General features: G+C 40.1%; 1 protein-coding gene across 1 annotated transcript; it reads left to right on the plus strand.

Moving 5' to 3' along the window:
- The first annotated feature begins 47 nt into the window (after nt 1-47).
- On the plus strand, nt 48-7202 carry LOC124186266 (poly(A) polymerase type 3). The gene is made up of 12 exons (XM_046577810.1): nt 48-521; nt 810-1041; nt 1195-1438; nt 1537-1641; nt 1714-1864; nt 1955-2166; nt 2471-2768; nt 2930-3106; nt 3192-3313; nt 3397-3570; nt 3662-3763; nt 4218-7202. Exons 2-12 carry the CDS (start codon nt 836-838, stop codon nt 4269-4271), a joined length of 1845 nt encoding a protein of 614 aa, XP_046433766.1. The 5' UTR covers nt 48-521; nt 810-835; the 3' UTR covers nt 4272-7202.
- The last annotated feature ends 13142 nt before the right edge of the window (nt 7203-20344 follow it).

The raw sequence follows: 20344 nt of genomic DNA on the forward strand, positions 1-20344 counted from the left end.
CGACGAGTCGCAGGGTCGATACAGAGCCGTCACGACGCCATATTGTATTGTAGCTGGTATGGTGCGGGGTGTACGTGTTGTTTCGTTATTTTCGAATAACCTTCTTTAATTATTTAATTTATCTGACGATATCGCCAAGTTTTTTTTTGTGATGTGATTACGAATCGTGTCCCCGTGTTGATACAATGTACATTTCACATCTCTACACGCAATAACTATTCGAAAAGAAACATTACAAATCACGGACCCGTATTCATTTGACTGATAATATTTTTGTGTGCTGAAAACTATTGTTTACAAGTGTCTCGCATCACCTCGTGGCTAAACCTGTTCACACAGTGTATAATAGTGAATTTAAGTGATTTTCCCTCGCAGAAAAGTAACCCGGATACGTTCTATAACGAGTGCTGAATGTTTTTTCGTTCTACGAGTCTTTGTTCCTTTTTATAACCTGACAATCTCGAGCAAAAACCTCTGTTCTCTTCTGAACATGTTATTGCATTTTTGACAGAATCATAAAGGTAAGATTTCCAATTAGTCACGTATCAAACTTATTCTCATACTTTAGTCTAAGCTGGTCTTCTATTCTTTTTCAAATTTTCTAGACTATTTACTTATTCGCTTATGAATTTGTCATGGAACATCTTCTATAAATATAATTTTTGTGCACAGATTGTATCTGTATACCGTACCTGAACTTCACCCAATTTAATTTTCATCGATCAAACGATTGAAAACTGATCCGAAAGTTAATCTCCCAAATCAATAGATAGACTTTTCTTTTACTTAATTTGCAATCTCCTTTTTAGAAAGAAACGCATAGTCAAGCGCCGCGATGTGGCCGGCACAAGGTAATAAGTCTGCGAAGGGTGGTGGTTCGACAGCACAGAATCTTCGCACTTTGGGTATGACATCTGCCATTACTTTAGCGGGACCAAAACCCAGCGATTACCTGAGGACTAACGAACTTCATGAAGCTCTCAAGCCTTACAATGTATTTGAGTCTGACAAGGAGCTTAATCACAGAATGGAAATCCTAAGGTTTGTTATCGCTAGATCTTATTTTTCAGTCAATTTAACGTTACCTTTGCCGGATTGGTTTATTTAACGTAACTTTCTAATATTAAAAAACTGTATTCAACGTTAATCATTGATTTTGTGTTAACTTGTATTATTTCTGTACTTATCGCGTAGCAAACTGAATAGCTTGGTCAAGCAATGGATTAGGGACACAAGTGTGGCTAGAAACATGCCTCCAAATGTTGCCGAACAAGTTGGTGGAAAAATTTACACGTTCGGATCGTATAGATTAGGTGTTCATCACAGAGGTGCTGACATAGATGCGCTCTGTGTCGTCCCGCGGCACATACATAGATCGGATTACTTCACGTCTTTCTTTGAATTGCTGAAACAGCAAGCAGAGGTTTCAGACTTGAGGGTAAGTCATAAGATTGGGAAAGAAGTATTTTGCTTTAAAGTGGAGCATCTTCGATTATAACAACTTTTTGTCGTTTTATAACGCACTCTCATTTTTAGGCAGTGGAGGAAGCCTTTGTACCCGTTATTAAAATGAAGTTCGACAGTATAGAAATTGATATGCTGTTTGCCAGACTAGCGCTAAAGGAAATCCCTGATACAATGGTAAGCTTTGAGCTATGCGTATAAAAATTTTTAAACTTCCGAATGAATTACTCTAATCAATGAAATTTTTAGGATCTCAAAGACGATATGCTGCTGAAGAATCTTGATCAAAAATGCGTACGAAGTTTGAACGGGTGTCGAGTGACCGATGAAATATTACGTCTGGTACCTAATATTGATAATTTTCGACTTGCACTTAGGGCAATAAAACTTTGGGCTAAAAGTAAGATATTTGAAGTAATATATATCTTGTCGACCGATACGTTGTTAATGCCATCTGTGACATGATCCTTACAATGAATATATTTTTCAGAACACGGAATATACAGCAACGTCTTAGGCTACCTTGGTGGTGTTTCTTGGGCAATGCTCGTCGCTCGAACTTGCCAATTGTATCCAAATGCAGTTCCTGCCACGCTCGTACATAAATTTTTCCTCGTATTCTCCCAGTGGAAATGGCCGCAGCCCGTCCTTCTGAAGCAGCCGGATAACGTCAATTTAAGTTTTCCAGTTTGGGATCCAAGAGTAAGTAGAGCTCGACTAATAGGTTCAGTTGTATCTCATGTCACAGAAAGTGACGTTATATTTAAAATAAATTCCTACACAAATATATTGGATCTGTTGTTTGGTTGAGTGTATCAAGATGCGAATCCAATATTTCCATCATGAAATTGTTCACTTCGAAAAACTCAAAAGTGCTTGTTATCCATGCAACTTAACCGAGTTGACAAACTGAGTATTTGTGTGACACGCGGTAGATAATATTAGTTTGAATAAAAAAAATTTATTATCCTAAGACCCCAGCTTAAATTTATATGTCTGTTTTCAGATTAATGTCTCTGATAGATATCATTTAATGCCCATCATCACCCCAGCATATCCGCAGCAAAATTCGACGTTCAATGTCTCCGCATCAACACGAACAATTATGCAGCAAGAGTTTAAGTCGGGTTTGGCCATAACAGATGAAATTATGAATGGAACAGCTACATGGGATAAACTGTTTGAACCTCCAAATTTCTTTGGGAAGTACAGACACTACATTGTGCTGTTGACCAGCAGTTTGACGCCCGAAGATCAGCTTGAATGGTGTGGATTAGTTGAATCAAAAATACGACATTTAATAGGTAATATATTGTATAAATTAAACAGTATACACTTAAAGTCCCGTCATTTTCATTCCGTGATTCTTTTCTTTCCTCCGTACTATTTCTTCTCGAAACTCTTGGGTGAATATAATAATAATCCTCAGATGCTGAAATGGTGAAATTCTAACTTTGTCTCACAGGTACATTGGAGCGGAATCCACACATCACCCTGGCCCATGTCAATCCTGAGGTATTCTCGCCATTGGAGCCCGCTACCGACCGGCAATGTTCCATGTGGTTCATAGGTTTAATATTTGCTAAAAGTGAGAACTTGAAGGTTGACCTTACCTACGATATCAAGTCATTCGCCGATTCAGGTATAGATATATCTTCTCGGTTGAGATATTTTACACAGGTGTCTGTTTATGTTAAAATTAATTATTTTTTCAAAACATATTTCAGTCGAGAGACAAGCAGAACAAATTCACATGTTGAAGGAAGGAATGTGGATCGAAGCAAAGCCCGTGAAGCGCAAGGAACTCCATACATACATTTCTCCCAGTTTAGTGAAGCGCGAACGTAAGGTACGTAATGAAATGCTCCATTTCATATTTTGCAAACAATCCAGAATCAATATAATAATACCACATAATTTACGGGTTAACAGGCTTCCGCTTCCACCACAATTACTCACATTAACGGAAGGTCTAGCGGGAATGGAGGAGGAACAGTTTCGCCAAGTGGAGGTACAGATATCTCTTCCAGAAAAAGACGATCCGACAGTATGGATCAGTATGGAAAGAAACCGAAGGTCCATGACCCAGAGCATCAAATTACACAAGTGAGTTGAAAAGGGTGAAACCTTCAATATGTGTTTATCCTTCAGAGTCCATAGTTGGGAATTAAATGTTGTTTCATAATTTTTTTCCTAGGCGGAAGATGGTTCATTGGTAGTTGTTCAGTCGTGCGGTGAGGACAGTAACTCTGGATTCAGCCTGGACGAATATAAAGACAATACGACAGCTGCAAAAGATGTAAGATATTAAATGATAACATTAATCTCTTTACGCTAGCTTGGAAAATTTCATATATTTGTTGATGGTTTATTTTTCTCCTGTCAAGTAAAACAAAAAAAAAAACAAAGAGAAGTGCAATTGCTCTTATCATCTCCCTGAAATGACAAGGTAACAGATCAAATATAAAATGTACAGGCATTGGCTACTTAACCTTTAGAGGGCCGGCGTTTTTCCCTTGAAATTCGATATTTTTCAGAGGTATGACTTATGTATATAAATAGTCAACACGTCCGGTGGAGTGACCGAGTTACCCGCTGACTCCTAAAAGAGCCAGGACGGCCCTCTAAAGGTTAATATTTGCTCTGCAGTTTACTGAAAGTTTGGTGTTTAAAATTGCTTCCCGTTTCTCGGTTAATTAATGATTCGAGGTATGTTGTGCTGTGAGTGAATATTTGTGTTTTTTACATTCTAGGAAAGACCGAACACTGGTGCAGCAGTTGTCCAAGAAGGATTTGTGTGCACTTGACCGTTGCACGGTTGTTATCATCCACCAATCCAAAGATGGTCCTCAGGATCGTCTAGAATGTAAGCACTCCTCACACCAAGATCCACTGCCCATGTTATGTGAGTCCTTTGTTTCGTAAAAGAAAACGCCGGTTACTGGAGAAGGAAGACCCTCAAACGGATTATTATTACTAAACTTCAATTTATTACGAAAATAGCGGTATTAAATGTAAATGTATAAATTCTAGGTGAAAGTGGTGAAACACAAATGATGGTTAATATTTGTTACGGATGTGACATAACGTTTCCCCCTTACATCTTATTTCTCTCTTGTAGTCTTCTGCCTTGCTCATATTTGTTTTTTCTAAAACTTTTTTTAAATTTTTTTTCACGAGTATTTTGAATATACTTGTTCACGATCAATGGGTGACGCGGTTATTTATCAGGCTTTTTACGTGAAAAATTAAATATTCAAGATTAAACGCATTATTTGGCATATTGTCAGCGTGTCGGATTAGCGTAGCTAATTATGAGTACTGTTACAAAAGACTATTTGAGGAAAAATAATTTGCCAGGGGGTAAACAACTGCCGTTTGTAAAATCAGAATCGTCAATCATGATCATCTGTTAAATTGGCCATCTAGTTCAATAACTGCTCTCCGTTGATGATTATTTTGATTGGTTATTCGTTCGATTTTAATTCATCAAGATAATTTTAGCGTTAGAAGTAGAGCACGGACTTAGCGGTACAGAATTGCACCATCGATCATAGATCGGTGAATTGCCTTTCATTAGGCAATTTGTTTCCTGTTGATACGCAATTCGATTACCAAGATACTGAAGAAAGAACTGTGCATCACAGGAATGTGTTTTAAGAAATGTATGATGTGCGATTGTTCAGATGTTATGAGAATGAGCCTCAGTTAATTTTTACAAAATCATAGAATCCTGTAGCACGGTGCTCGCGGGGTGATTTTATTTCTCCAAGTAACAGTTCAGGGCAGTTTTCTTTTATCGATCGATATCCTTATTTCTCGTTTCCTATACTTAGTTGCTTTGGCATTATATATCGATCTCCCGTAATTTTTTTCAACCAGTAACAATATACATTTCTGTTGGTGTTATGTATGGGCTGCTTGATGAACAAAGTTTAGTTACTCATATTAACGTGCCACGAATATATCTCTATTTAGCGGGGATACGCACGTTTGTGTAAATATATGTCTATACTATCGAAATAAAAGTTATCCGTTGAGCTGCAGAAGTTATTGAGTATTTATTTAAACTCGTCGTTATACAGGCTCGACAAGTATGCTTTCTATCTCCCAAAGCTATTTTTTTTACACATACACGTCTTCTATGAAAAATAGTCTTAGAATACATCTTACTCCCCGAGTACCGTGAAACTTACTATGGTGGGATCAGATGTTATTTTATCATTTTACACCGCTCATTTTGTTTCCCACTCTCCTCTAGCATCTTTAATCTAGATTCGTGTACACTTGCCGTTAAACTATAAGGTGTATAGCTTTTTTTTTCTTTCTTTTTCTTTTTTTTTTTCTTTTTTCTTTTAATTCAAGCTCGATCACAATATTTGATACAATTTACGCGAATATTCTTATTCAATTTTCTCCTCGAGAGGCTATGGCATTAACGAAATTGTGGGAATAAAACCGTGAAATTTATGTTTGTTTTGCTGGAAAAAACGAGTTGATAATTTTTTTTAGGAATAGTTTGAACATTAAACGCAGTTGTTTATATTGCTATTTCTTTTCCCGTCAATCGCATCACCACGCGACAAACGGTGCATCTAACAACAAGTGCAATATGTTCTTATTCTACACATGCTAATGAAGACGTACTCCTTAGCAAATAAAAGTCGAACATATATGATCAGTGAAAATGATTAGAAATGATACTGTAAAAATTTTCAGCGTTATCATAGTTCAACCGAATGGAATCGGAACGTCATACTCAATTGACTGTTGCGAGTAAATCTCTCCGAGTTAATTAAATAGTAGGTATTTAGATAGAAATCTTGCTAAAGGGAGGAATTAGTAACTGTTATTATTATTACGTTGTTTTTATTTATTTTCTCTCCATTCAGTTGAGTCAGGGTATCATCCGATGGGTGTCCTTGCTCCAAGCAAACGAAAATAATTTTGTCGCGTAACACTAGACATAATACAGCAATGTGGAGAGAGAATGAATTTATTTGTTATGATCTAAGCGAACTCTATTTCAAATTCGGACCAATCGAGTTTTTGTAGTTTGATACAAATCAAATTCCTATGCATACCTATCCTATTAGTTACAAGGGCAATACGATACTACTTGTGTGGGAATTCGAATTAACATTCCATTATTTGTATCGAAATAGCAATAAAATTAATTTGCAGTTCTCAGTTAGTCGAGTTTACAGGATATCTTATTTTTTTCACTGCAAGAAACTATGACAGTGCTCCGTGTACTCTGATCACGGGACGACCGAAGGAATATTGTCGTTAGATTATTCTTAGATTGTCGAGGGTATGTACGGAGCAAAAGGATTGGGAAGAATATTGATAAACGAAACTTGCTGTAAGTAATAAATATATGATAAATAATGTAATGATAATAATAAAATATTGATAATTCATCATCCGCGATATTAATGCGAATTCAAAATTCAAACAGTCCATGTGTTATGTTAGTTTTGGTTTTTATATATAATATTTTTAATAGCATACGGAATTATATGAAAAAATTTATCTCGTAAGCGGTATGAATTTTCTCTTCTCCAGCAATGTTAACGAACACTACGAATAACATTTGGTTTATTTACAAATCGAATGTAAATTACATTACTTACAGAATTGTTTGACTGGTTTAACAAATCAATGTTTATATCTTGGAGATATGGCTTTATTAAACCGAACATTATTCGTGTAGATCTTGATGAAAGTTTGTAACTCTATTTATTGTCTTCATTCCGGAGTTTCTATATTGCAGATTATTGGAAGAATTACTTTATTGACGACACGAATTCTGTCTATTGCGTTACGAATAGAACAATTATTATCACTATTTTCCTTTCATCTTTGGTCAACGATGTGATTGTCGATCTATCGACATGCTTTTTTGACATTCATTGTAAACGGTTAAATGATGCGGTATGCTTTTTGTGTGTGACATAATATTTGTTTATACTTATACTAGTGAGCGAATGCGTGTATAAATGTGTGTGTTGCATCTGTGCCACAATAGATCATTATCGGCTTATCGTGACAATTACATAGGGTTACACTTTATTCATCTGGTTGAATTTTTCATGTAACTATGACTGGATACATGGTTCAATATACTTATAGTGCGACAAGATCTTTGAACTATGACCTGACACAATTGTTTACCATATATAATCTTACATCGTCTGTAAACTATGTATCTTTCTCAGGTGAACAATAAATACGTTTTCTTTTATATAAATCTCTTAATAAATTTCCATCCCCTTGTACGTAATATGCTGTCAGCAATTCCTGAATCGTGCCAAGTAAATCAGAGAAACTGATGGTGGCTCCTGCGATCCTTTCACTGCTACTTGCGAACATCTATTACACTTTACAAATTTGTAGGTTCGATTGCCTAAGATAAGGCACTTTCAATCGCCTTTGAAATAATCACTAACTAGCTTTTATAGTCTACGTACTTGTCACTCTATTATTCGTTCATGATTTTGCGAAAATTTGGGATCGCAGGCAAAAGAGACGAAAAACGTGATTATCATTAATTCCATGTAAATTCGAATGTTTATTCAGATGCTGCAGAGATTCTATCGACGAATGTTTCTTTGACATGGTATACAGATATTCTATTCTAATTCTTGATATCACACTGAAATACACATGTAAATATACGAACCTATATGAGGGTGTAACAATAAACAATCAATTTTTTATTTATTTCAATATGAGATACATACAATAGACTAAATGCAATATCGTCACATATTGTATCCTACAGAGGTGTGTTGTACATAAGAATAGACCGAAGACTGAGATATACGTTGAAACTATTATGATAACCATGTGCTACAGTTTACTCCATATTCTGCTTGAACGATGCTTCATACTGTATGCCTGTTACCTCATATAAAAATTAAATTTCTTAGGTAATTATGCATCACAATTTTGCATTCTTTCGTGTCTTTCACTTTGTCACTATTTCTCAACTTGCTGGATTACTACACACTGACATATGAACACTTGTCCGGTTTAAAGCATATTGGATACACTAAATCTTTCAACTATGATTTTGTGATTTTTAGTCCCCAACTTTTCTACAACCCACAGTGAACACGGGAGTAACTTTTCATTCGTCAATCATATGGTGAATATTATTTTTGCGGTATTGACGTCCTATGGAACCCTAAAAATGTGAAAGAGACATGAAGAACGTCAGTCGACCAACAGCTGCAGGAATATTCACAAATTTTCTGGTTGTTTTCACTACAACTCTGGTTCCGTTCATCAGAGCGTATTGGGACTATGTTTAGTCGATTTCTCGCGCAAAATTACGTCGGAATAGTGCCACAATTGATCTATTCCAGCACTTGTCGAAATCGCGAAAATTTTCGCCAAAAATGCAAATTTCTTCATTTTTCGACCAAAAGGTTTGGATCTCCGATTCGATTTGTATGACCCTTTTCTGACCAACTGGACCCCCAGGAACTCAGCAAACGCAGCAAAAACAGCGTGGGATCAACAGGAGAGAAATGATGACGGAAAAAGCACCTGCTGAAAAATGTCGAGATCACAGGTTTTCGTTTTTTGGCTGTGACTTTTGATGCGTTGATCGCAGCGTATTGGGACTGTGCCCAATCGATTTCTCTCGCAAAATTACGTCGGAATAGTGCGTGGAAGAATTGATTCCAGCACTTTTCAAAATCACGAAAATTTTCGCCAAAAATACAAAGGGGTAAGCCTTGCTGTTTTTTTGGGCGAAAAACTTTTAGTCTCCGATTCGATTTGTATGACCCTTTTCTGACCAATTGGACCCCCAGGAACTCAGAAAACGCAGCGGAAACAGCGTGGGATCAACAGGAGAGAAATTACGACGGAAAAAGCACCTGCTGAAAAATGTCGAAATCTCAGGTTTTCGTTTTTTGGCTGTAACTTTTGTTGCGTTGATCGCAGCGTATTGGAACTGCGCCCAATCGATGTCTCCTGCAAAATTACGTCCGAATAGCGCCGCAATTGATTCATTCCAGCACATTTCAAAATCGCGAAAATTTTCGCCAAAAATACAAAGGGGTGAGCCTTGCTGTTTTTTTGGGCGAAAAACTTTTAGTCTCCGATTCGATTTGTATGACCCTTTTCTGACCAACTGGACCCCCAGGAACTCAGCAAACGCAGCAAAAACAGCGTGGGATCAACAGGAGAGAAATGATGACGGAAAAAGCACCTGCTGAAAAATGTCAAGATCACAGGTTTTCGTTTTTTGGCTGTGACTTTTGATGCGTTGATCGCAGCGTATTGGGACTGTGCCCAATCGATTTCTCTCGCAAAATTACGTCGGAATAGTGCGTGGAAGAATTGATTCCAGCACTTTTCAAAATCACGAAAATTTTCGCCAAAAATACAAAGGGGTAAGCCTTGCTGTTTTTTTGGGCGAAAAACTTTTAGTCTCCGATTCGATTTGTATGACCCTTTTCTGACCAATTGGACCCCCAGGAACTCAGAAAACACAGCGGAAACAGCGTGGGATCAACAGGAGAGAAATTACGACGGAAAAAGCACCTGCTGAAAAATGTCGAAATCTCAGGTTTTCGTTTTTTGGCTGTAACTTTTGTTGCGTTGATCGCAGCGTATTGGAACTGCGCCCAATCGATTTCTCCTGCAAAATTACGTCCGAATAGCGCCGCAATTGATTTATTCCAGCACTTTTCAAAATCGCGAAAATTTTCGACAAAAATACAAAGGGGTAAGCCTTGCTGTTTTTTTGGGCGAAAAACTTTTAGTCTCCGATTCGATTTGTATGACCCTTTTCTGACTGATTGGACCCCCAGGAACTCAGAAAACGCAGCGGAAACAGCGTGGGATCAACAGGAGAGAAATTACGACGGAAAAAGCACCTGCTGAAAAATGTCGAAATCTCAGGTTTTCGTTTTTTGGCTGTAACTTTTGATGCGTTGATCGCAGCGTATTGGGACTGTGCCCAATCGATTTCTCTCGCAAAATTACGTCGGAATAGTGCGTGAAAGAATTTATTCCAGCACTTTTCAAAATCACGAAAATTTTCGCCAAAAATACAAATGGGTAAGCCTTGCTGTTTTTTTGGGCGAAAAACTTTTAGTCTCCGATTCGATTTGTATGACCCTATTCTGACCAATTGGACCCCCAGGAACTCAGAAAACGCAGCGGAAACAGCGTGGGATCAACAGGAGAGAAATTACGACGGAAAAAGCACCTGCTGAAAAATGTCGAAATCTCAGGTTTTCGTTTTTCGGCTGTAACTTTTGTTGCGTTGATCGCGGCGTATTGGAACTGCGCCCAATCAATTTCTCCTGCAAAATTACGTCCGAATAGCGCCGCAATTGATTGATTCCAGCACTTTTCAAAATCGCGAAAATTTTCGACAAAAATACAAAGGGGTAAGCCTTGCTGTTTTTTTGGGCGAAAAACTTTTAGTCTCCGATTCGATTTGTATGACCCTTTTCTGACCAATTGGACCCCCAGGAACTCAGAAAACGCAGCGGAAACAGCGTGGGATCAGCAGGAGAGAAATTACGACGGAAAAAGCACCTGCTGAAAAATGTCGAAATCTCAGGTTTTCGTTTTTCGGCTGTAACTTTTGTTGCGTTGATCGCAGCGTATTGGAACTGCGCCCAATCGATTTCTCCTGCAAAATTACGTCCGAATAGCGCCGCAATTGATTCATTCCAGCACTTTTCAAAATCGCGAAAATTTTCGACAAAAATACAAAGGGGTAAGCCTTGCTGTTTTTTTGGGCGAAAAACTTTTAGTCTCCGATTCGATTTGTATGACCCTTTTCTGACCAATTGGACCCCCAGGAACTCAGAAAACGCAGCGGAAACAGCGTGGGATCAACAGGAGAGAAATTACGACGGAAAAAGCACCTGCTGAAAAATGTCGAAATCTCAGGTTTTCGTTTTTTGGCTGTAACTTTTGATGCGTTGATCGCAGCGTATTGGGACTGTGCCCAATCGATTTCTCTCGCAAAATTACGTCGGAATAGTGCGTGAAAGAATTTATTCCAGCACTTTTCGAAATCGCGAAAATTTTCGCCAAAAATACAAATGGGTAAGCCTTGCTGTTTTTTTGGGCGAAAAACTTTTAGTCTCCGATTCGATTTGTATGACCCTTTTCTGACCAATTGGACCCCCAGGAACTCAGAAAACGCAGCGGAAACAGCGTGGGATCAGCAGGAAAGAAATTACGACGGAAAAAGCACCTGCTGAAAAATGTCGAAATCTCAGGTTTTCGTTTTTTGGCTGTAACTTTTGATGCGTTGATCGCAGCGTATTGGAACTGCGCCCAATCAATTTCTCCTGCAAAATTACGTCCGAATAGCGCCGCAATTGATTGATTCCAGCACTTTTCAAAATCGCGAAAATTTTCGACAAAAATACAAAGGGGTAAGCCTTGCTGTTTTTTTGGGCGAAAAACTTTTAGTCTCCGATTCGATTTGTATGACCCTTTTCTGACCAATTGGACCCCCAGGAACTCAGAAAACGCAGCGGAAACAGCGTGGGATCAACAGGAGAGAAATTACGACGGAAAAAGCACCTGCTGAAAAATGTCGAAATCTCAGGTTTTCGTTTTTTGGCTGTAACTTTTGATGCGTTGATCGCAGCGTATTGGGACTGTGCCCAATCGATTTCTCTCGCAAAATTACGTCGGAATAGTGCGTGAAAGAATTTATTCCAGCACTTTTCAAAATCGCGAAAATTTTCGACAAAAATACAAAGGGGTAAGCCTTGCTGTTTTTTTGGGCGAAAAACTTTTAGTCTCCGATTCGATTTGTATGACCCTTTTCTGACCAATTGGACCCCCAGGAACTCAGAAAACGCAGCGGAAACAGCGTGGGATCAACAGGAGAGAAATTACGACGGAAAAAGCACCTGCTGAAAAATGTCGAAATCTCAGGTTTTCGTTTTTCGGCTGTAACTTTTGTTGCGTTGATCGCGGCGTATTGGAACTGCGCCCAATCAATTTCTCCTGCAAAATTACGTCCGAATAGCGCCGCAATTGATTCATTCCAGCACTTTTCAAAATCGCGAAAATTTTCGACAAAAATACAAAGGGGTAAGCCTTGCTGTTTTTTTGGGCGAAAAACTTTTAGTCTCCGATTCGATTTGTATGACCCTTTTCTGACCAATTGGACCCCCAGGAACTCAGAAAACGCAGCGGAAACAGCGTGGGATCAGCAGGAGAGAAATTACGACGGAAAAAGCGCCTGCTGAAAAATGTCGAAATCTCAGGTTTTCGTTTTTCGGCTGTAACTTTTGTTGCGTTGATCGCAGCGTATTGGAACTGCGCCCAATCGATTTCTCCTGCAAAATTACGTCCGAATAGCGCCGCAATTGATTCATTCCAGCACTTTTCAAAATCGCAAAAATTTTCGACAAAAATACAAGGGGGTAAGCCTTGCTGTTTTTTTGGGCGAAAAACTTTTAGTCTCCGATTCGATTTGTATGACCCTTTTCTGACCAATTGGACCCCCAGGAACTCAGAAAACGCAGCGGAAACAGCGTGGGATCAACAGGAGAGAAATTACGACGGAAAAAGCACCTGCTGAAAAATGTCGAAATCTCAGGTTTTCGTTTTTCGGCTGTAACTTTTGTTGCGTTGATCGCGGCGTATTGGAACTGCGCCCAATCAATTTCTCCTGCAAAATTACGTCCGAATAGCGCCGCAATTGATTCATTCCAGCACTTTTCAAAATCGCGAAAATTTTCGACAAAAATACAAAGGGGTAAGCCTTGCTGTTTTTTTGGGCGAAAAACTTTTAGTCTCCGATTCGATTTGTATGACCCTTTTCTGACCAATTGGACCCCCAGGAACTCAGAAAACGCAGCGGAAACAGCGTGGGATCAGCAGGAGAGAAATTACGACGGAAAAAGCACCTGCTGAAAAATGTCGAAATCTCAGGTTTTCGTTTTTTGGCTGTAACTTTTGATGCGTTGATCGCAGCGTATTGGGACTGTGCCCAATCGATTTCTCTCGCAAAATTACGTCGGAATAGTGCGTGAAAGAATTTATTCCAGCACTTTTCGAAATCGCGAAAATTTTCGCCAAAAATACAAAGGGGTAAGCCTTGCTGTTTTTTTGGGCGAAAAACTTTTAGTCTCCGATTCGATTTGTATGACCCTTTTCTGACCAATTGGACCCCCAGGAACTCAGAAAACGCAGCGGAAACAGCGTGGGATCAGCAGGAGAGAAATTACGACGGAAAAAGCACCTGCTGAAAAATGTCGAAATCTCAGGTTTTCGTTTTTTGGCTGTAACTTTTGATGCGTTGATCGCAGCGTATTGGGACTGTGCCCAATCGATTTCTCTCGCAAAATTACGTCGGAATAGTGCGTGAAAGAATTTATTCCAGCACTTTTCGAAATCGCGAAAATTTTCGCCAAAAATACAAAGGGGTAAGCCTTGCTGTTTTTTTGGGCGAAAAACTTTTAGTCTCCGATTCGATTTGTATGACCCTTTTCTGACTGATTGGACCCCCAGGAACTCAGAAAACGCAGCGGAAACAGCGTGGGATCAACAGGAGAGAAATTACGACGGAAAAAGCACCTGCTGAAAAATGTCGAAATCTCAGGTTTTCGTTTTTTGGCTGTAACTTTTGTTGCGTTGATCGCAGCGTATTGGAACTGCGCCCAATCGATTTCTCCTGCAAAATTACGTCCGAATAGCGCCGCAATTGATTTATTCCAGCACTTTTCAAAATCGCGAAAATTTTCGCCAAAAATACAAAGGGGTAAGCCTTGCTGTTTTTTTGGGCGGAAAACTTTTAGTCTTCGATTCGATTTGTATGACCCTTTTCTGACTGATTGGACCCCCAGGAACTCAGAAAACGCAGCGGAAACAGCGTGGGATCAACAGGAGAGAAATTACGACGGAAAAAGCACCTGCTGAAAAATGTCGAAATCTCAGGTTTTCGTTTTTTGGCTGTAACTTTTGATGCGTTGATCGCAGCGTATTGGGACTGTGCCCAATCGATTTCTCTCGCAAAATTACGTCGGAATAGTGCGTGAAAGAATTTATTCCAGCACTTTTCAAAATCGCGAAAATTTTCGACAAAAATACAAAGGGGTAAGCCTTGCTGTTTTTTTGGGCGAAAAACTTTTAGTCTCCGATTCGATTTGTATGACCCTATTCTGACCAATTGGACCCCCAGGAACTCAAAAAACGCAGCGGAAACAGCGTGGGATCAACAGGAGAGAAATTACGACGGAAAAAGCACCTGCTGAAGAACGTCGAAATCTCAGGTTTTCGTTTTTCGGCTGTAACTTTTGTTGCGTTGATCGCAGCGTATTGGAACTGCGCCCAATCAATTTCTCCTGCAAAATTACGTCCGAATAGCGCCGCAATTGATTCATTCCAGCACTTTTCAAAATCGCGAAAATTTTCGACAAAAATACAAAGGGGTAAGCCTTGCTGTTTTTTTGGGCGAAGAACTTTTAGTCTCCGATTCGATTTGTATGACCCTTTTCTGACCAATTGGACCCCCAGGAACTCAGAAAACGCAGCGGAAACAGCGTGGGATCAACAGGAGAGAAATTACGACGGAAAAAGCACCTGCTGAAAAATGTCGAAATCTCAGGTTTTCGTTTTTTGGCTGTAACTTTTGATGCGTTGATCGCAGCGTATTGGGACTGTGCCCAATCGATTTCTCTCGCAAAATTACGTCGGAATAGTGCGTGAAAGGATTTATTCCAGCACTTTTCGAAATCGCGAAAATTTTCGCCAAAAATACAAAGGGGTAAGCCTTGCTGTTTTTTTGGGCGAAAAACTTTCAGTCTCCGATTCGATTTGTATGACCCTTTTCTGACCAATTGGACCCCCAGGAACTCAGAAAACGCAGCGGAAACAGCGTGGGATCAGCAGGAGAGAAATTACGACGGAAAAAGCACCTGCTGAAAAATGTCGAAATCTCAGGTTTTCGTTTTTCGGCTGTAACTTTTGTTGCGTTGATCGCAGCGTATTGGAACTGCGCCCAATCGATTTCTCCTGCAAAATTACGTCCGAATAGCGCCGCAATTGATTCATTCCAGCACTTTTCAAAATCGCGAAAATTTTCGACAAAAATACAAAGGGGTAAGCCTTGCTGTTTTTTTGGGCGAAAAACTTTTAGTCTCCGATTCGATTTGTATGACCCTTTTCTGACCAATTGGACCCCCAGGAACTCAGAAAACGCAGCGGAAACAGCGTGGGATCAACAGGAGAGAAATTACGACGGAAAAAGCACCTGCTGAAAAATGTCGAAATCTCAGGTTTTCGTTTTTTGGCTGTAACTTTTGATGCGTTGATCGCAGCGTATTGGGACTGTGCCCAATCGATTTCTCTCGCAAAATTACGTCGGAATAGTGCGTGAAAGGATTTATTCCAGCACTTTTCGAAATCGCGAAAATTTTCGCCAAAAATACAAAGGGGTAAGCCTTGCTGTTTTTTTGGGCGAAAAACTTTCAGTCTCCGATTCGATTTGTATGACCCTTTTCTGACCAATTGGACCCCCAGGAACTCAGAAAACGCAGCGGAAACAGCGTGGGATCAGCAGGAGAGAAATTACGACGGAAAAAGCACCTGCTGAAAAATGTCGAAATCTCAGGTTTTCGTTTTTCGGCTGTAACTTTTGTTGCGTTGATCGCAGCGTATTGGAACTGCGCCCAATCGATTTCTCCTGCAAAATTACGTCCGAATAGCGCCGCAATTGATTCATTCCAGCACTTTTCAAAATCGCGAAAATTTTCGACAAAAATACAAAGGGGTAAGCCTTGCTGTTTTTTTGGGCGAAAAACTTTTAGTCTCCGATTCGATTTGTATGACCCTTTTCTGACCAATTGGACCCCCAGGAACTCAGAAAACGCAGCGGAAACAGCGTGGGATCAACAGGAGAGAAATTACGACGGAAAAAGCACCTGCTGAAAAATGTCGAAATCTCAGGTTTTCGTTTTTTGGCTGTAACTTTTGATGCGTTGATCGCAGCGTATTGGGACTGTGCCCAATCGATTTCTCTCGCAAAATTACGTCGGAATAGTGCGTGAAAGAATTTATTCCAGCACTTTTCGAAATCGCGAAAATTTTCGCCAAAAATACAAAGGGGTAAGCCTTGCTGTTTTTTTGGGCAAAAAACTTTTAGTCTCCCATTCGATTTGTATGACCCTTTTCTGACCAATTGGACCCCCAGGAACTCAGAAAACGCAGCGGAAACAGCGTGGGATCAACAGGAGAGAAATTACGACGAAAAAAGCACCTGCTGAAAAATGTAGAAATCTCAGGTTTTCGTTTTTTGGCTGTAACTTTTGATGCGTTGATCGCAGCGTATTGGGACTGTGCCCAATCGATTTCTCTCGCAAAATTACGTCGGAATAGTGCGTGAAAGAATTTATTCCAGCACTTTTCGAAATCGCGAAAATTTTCGCCAAAAATACAAAGGGGTAAGCCTTGCTGTTTTTTTGGGCGAAAAACTTTTAGTCTCCGATTCGATTTGTATGACCCTTTTCTGACCAATTGGACCCCCAGGAACTCAGAAAACGCAGCGGAAACAGCGTGGGATCAACAGGAGAGAAATTACGACGGAAAAAGCACCTGCTGAAAAATGTCGAAATCTCAGGTTTTCGTTTTTTGGCTGTAACTTTTGTTGCGTTGATCGCAGCGTATTGGAACTGCGCCCAATCGATTTCTCCTGCAAAATTACGTCCGAATAGCGCCGCAATTGATTTATTCCAGCACTTTTCAAAATCGCGAAAATTTTCGCCAAAAATACAAAGGGGTAAGCCTTGCTGTTTTTTTGGGCGAAAAACTTTTAGTCTCCGATTCGATTTGTATGACCCTTTTCTGACCAATTGGACCCCCAGGAACTCAGAAAACGCAGCGGAAACAGCGTGGGATCAACAGGAGAGAAATTACGACGGAAAAAGCACCTGCTGAAAAATGTCGAAATCTCAGGTTTTCGTTTTTTGGCTGTAACTTTTGTTGCGTTGATCGCAGCGTATTGGAACTGCGCCCAATCGATTTCTCCTGCAAAATTACGTCCGAATAGCGCCGCAATTGATCTATTCCAGCACTTTTCAAAATCGCGAAAATTTTCGCCAAAAATACAAAGGGGTAAGCCTTGCTGTTTTTTTGGGCGAAAAACTTTTAGTCTCCGATTCGATTTGTATGACCCTTTTCTGACCAATTGGACCCCCAGGAACTCAAAAAACGCAGCGGAAACAGCGTGGGATCAACAGGAGAGAAATTACGACGGAAAAAGCACCTGCTGAAAAATGTCGAAATCTCAGGTTTTCGTTTTTTGGCTGTAACTTTTGTTGCGTTGATCGCAGCGTATTGGAACTGCGCCCAATCGATTTCTCCTGCAAAATTACGTCCGAATAGCGCCGCAATTGATTTATTCCAGCACTTTTCAAAATCGCGAAAATTTTCGCCAAAAATACAAAGGGGTAAGCCTTGCTGTTTTTTTGGGCGAAAAACTTTTAGTCTCCGATTCGATTTGTATGACCCTTTTCTGACCAATTGGACCCCCAGGAACTCAGAAAACGCAGCGGAAACAGCGTGGGATCAACAGGAGAGAAATTACGACGGAAAAAGCACCTGCTGAAAAATGTCGAAATCTCAGGTTTTCGTTTTTTGGCTGTAACTTTTGTTGCGTTGATCGCAGCGTATTGGAACTGCGCCCAATCGATTTCTCCTGCAAAATTACGTCCGAATAGCGCCGCAATTGATTTATTCCAGCACTTTTCAAAATCGCGAAAATTTTCGCCAAAAATACAAAGGGGTAAGCCTTGCTGTTTTTTTGAGCGAAAAACTTTTAGTCTCCGATTCGATTTGTATGACCCTTTTCTGACCAATTGGACCCCCAGGAACTCAGAAAACGCAGCGGAAACAGCGTGGGATCAACAGGAGAGAAATTACGACGGAAAAAGCACCTGCTGAAAAATGTCGAAATCTCAGGTTTTCGTTTTTTGGCTGTAACTTTTGTTGCGTTGATCGCAGCGTATTGGAACTGCGCCCAATCGATTTCTCCTGCAAAATTACGTCCGAATAGCGCCGCAATTGATTTATTCCAGCACTTTTCAAAATCGCGAAAATTTTCGCCAAAAATACAAAGGGGTAAGCCTTGCTGTTTTTTTGGGCGAAAAACTTTTAGTCTCCGATTCGATTTGTATGACCCTTTTCTGACCAATTGGACCCGCAGGAACTCAGAAAACGCAGCGGAAACAGCGTGGGATCAACAGGAGAGAAATTACGACGGAAAAAGCACCTGCTGAAAAATGTCGAAATCTCAGGTTTTCGTTTTTTGGCTGTAACTTTTGATGCGTTGATCGCAGCGTATTGGGACTGTGCCCAATCGATTTCTCTCGCAAAATTACGTCGGAATAGTGCGTGAAAGAATTTATTCCAGCACTTTTCGAAATCGCGAAAATTTTCGCCAAAAATACAAAGGGGTAAGCCTTGCTGTTTTTTTGGGCGAAAAACTTTTAGTCTCCGATTCGATTTGTATGACCCTTTTCTGACCAATTGGACCCCCAGGAACTCAGAAAACGCAGCGGAAACAGCGTGGGATCAACAGGAGAGAAATTACGACGGAAAAAGCACCTGCTGAAAAATGTCGAAATCTCAGGTTTTCGTTTTTTGGCTGTAACTTTTGTTGCGTTGATCGCAGCGTATTGGAACTGCGCCCAATCGATTTCTCCTGCAAAATTACGTCCGAATAGCGCCGCAATTGATTTATTCCAGCACTTTTCAAAATCGCGAAAATTTTCGCCAAAAATACAAAGGGGTAAGCCTTGCTGTTTTTTTGGGCGAAAAACTTTTAGTCTCCGATTCGATTTGTATGACCCTTTTCTGACCAATTGGACCCCCAGGAACTCAGAAAACGCAGCGGAAACAGCGTGGGATCAACAGGAGAGAAATTACGACGGAAAAAGCACCTGCTGAAAAATGTCGAAATCTCAGGTTTTCGTTTTTTGGCTGTAACTTTAGTTGCGTTGATCGCAGCGTATTGGAACTGCGCCCAATCGATTTCTCCTGCAAAATTACGTCCGAATAGCGCCGCAATTGATTTATTCCAGCACTTTTCAAAATCGCGAAAATTTTCGCCAAAAATACAAAGGGGTAAGCCTTGCTGTTTTTTTGAGCGAAAAACTTTTAGTCTCCGATTCGATTTGTATGACCCTTTTCTGACCAATTGGACCCCCAGGAACTCAGAAAACGCAGCGGAAACAGCGTGGGATCAACAGGAGAGAAATTACGACGGAAAAAGCACCTGCTGAAAAATGTCGAAATCTCAGGTTTTCGTTTTTTGGCTGTAACTTTTGTTGCGTTGATCGCAGCGTATTGGAACTGCGCCCAATCGATTTCTCCTGCAAAATTACGTCCGAATAGCGCCGCAATTGATTTATTCCAGCACTTTTCAAAATCGCGAAAATTTTCGCCAAAAATACAAAGGGGTAAGCCTTGCTGTTTTTTTGGGCGAAAAACTTTTAGTCTCCGATTCGATTTGTATGACCCTTTTCTGACCAATTGGACCCGCAGGAACTCAGAAAACGCAGCGGAAACAGCGTGGGATCAACAGGAGAGAAATTACGACGGAAAAAGCACCTGCTGAAAAATGTCGAAATCTCAGGTTTTCGTTTTTTGGCTGTAACTTTTGATGCGTTGATCGCAGCGTATTGGGACTGTGCCCAATCGATTTCTCTCGCAAAATTACGTCGGAATAGTGCGTGAAAGAATTTATTCCAGCACTTTTCGAAATCGCGAAAATTTTCGCCAAAAATACAAAGGGGTAAGCCTTGCTGTTTTTTTGGGCGAAAAACTTTTAGTCTCCCATTCGATTTGTATGACCCTTCTCTGACCAATTGGACCCCCA

Source organism: Neodiprion fabricii, chromosome 7 (genome assembly GCF_021155785.1).
Source record: "Neodiprion fabricii isolate iyNeoFabr1 chromosome 7, iyNeoFabr1.1, whole genome shotgun sequence".
Taxonomy (NCBI): domain Eukaryota; kingdom Metazoa; phylum Arthropoda; class Insecta; order Hymenoptera; family Diprionidae; genus Neodiprion; species Neodiprion fabricii.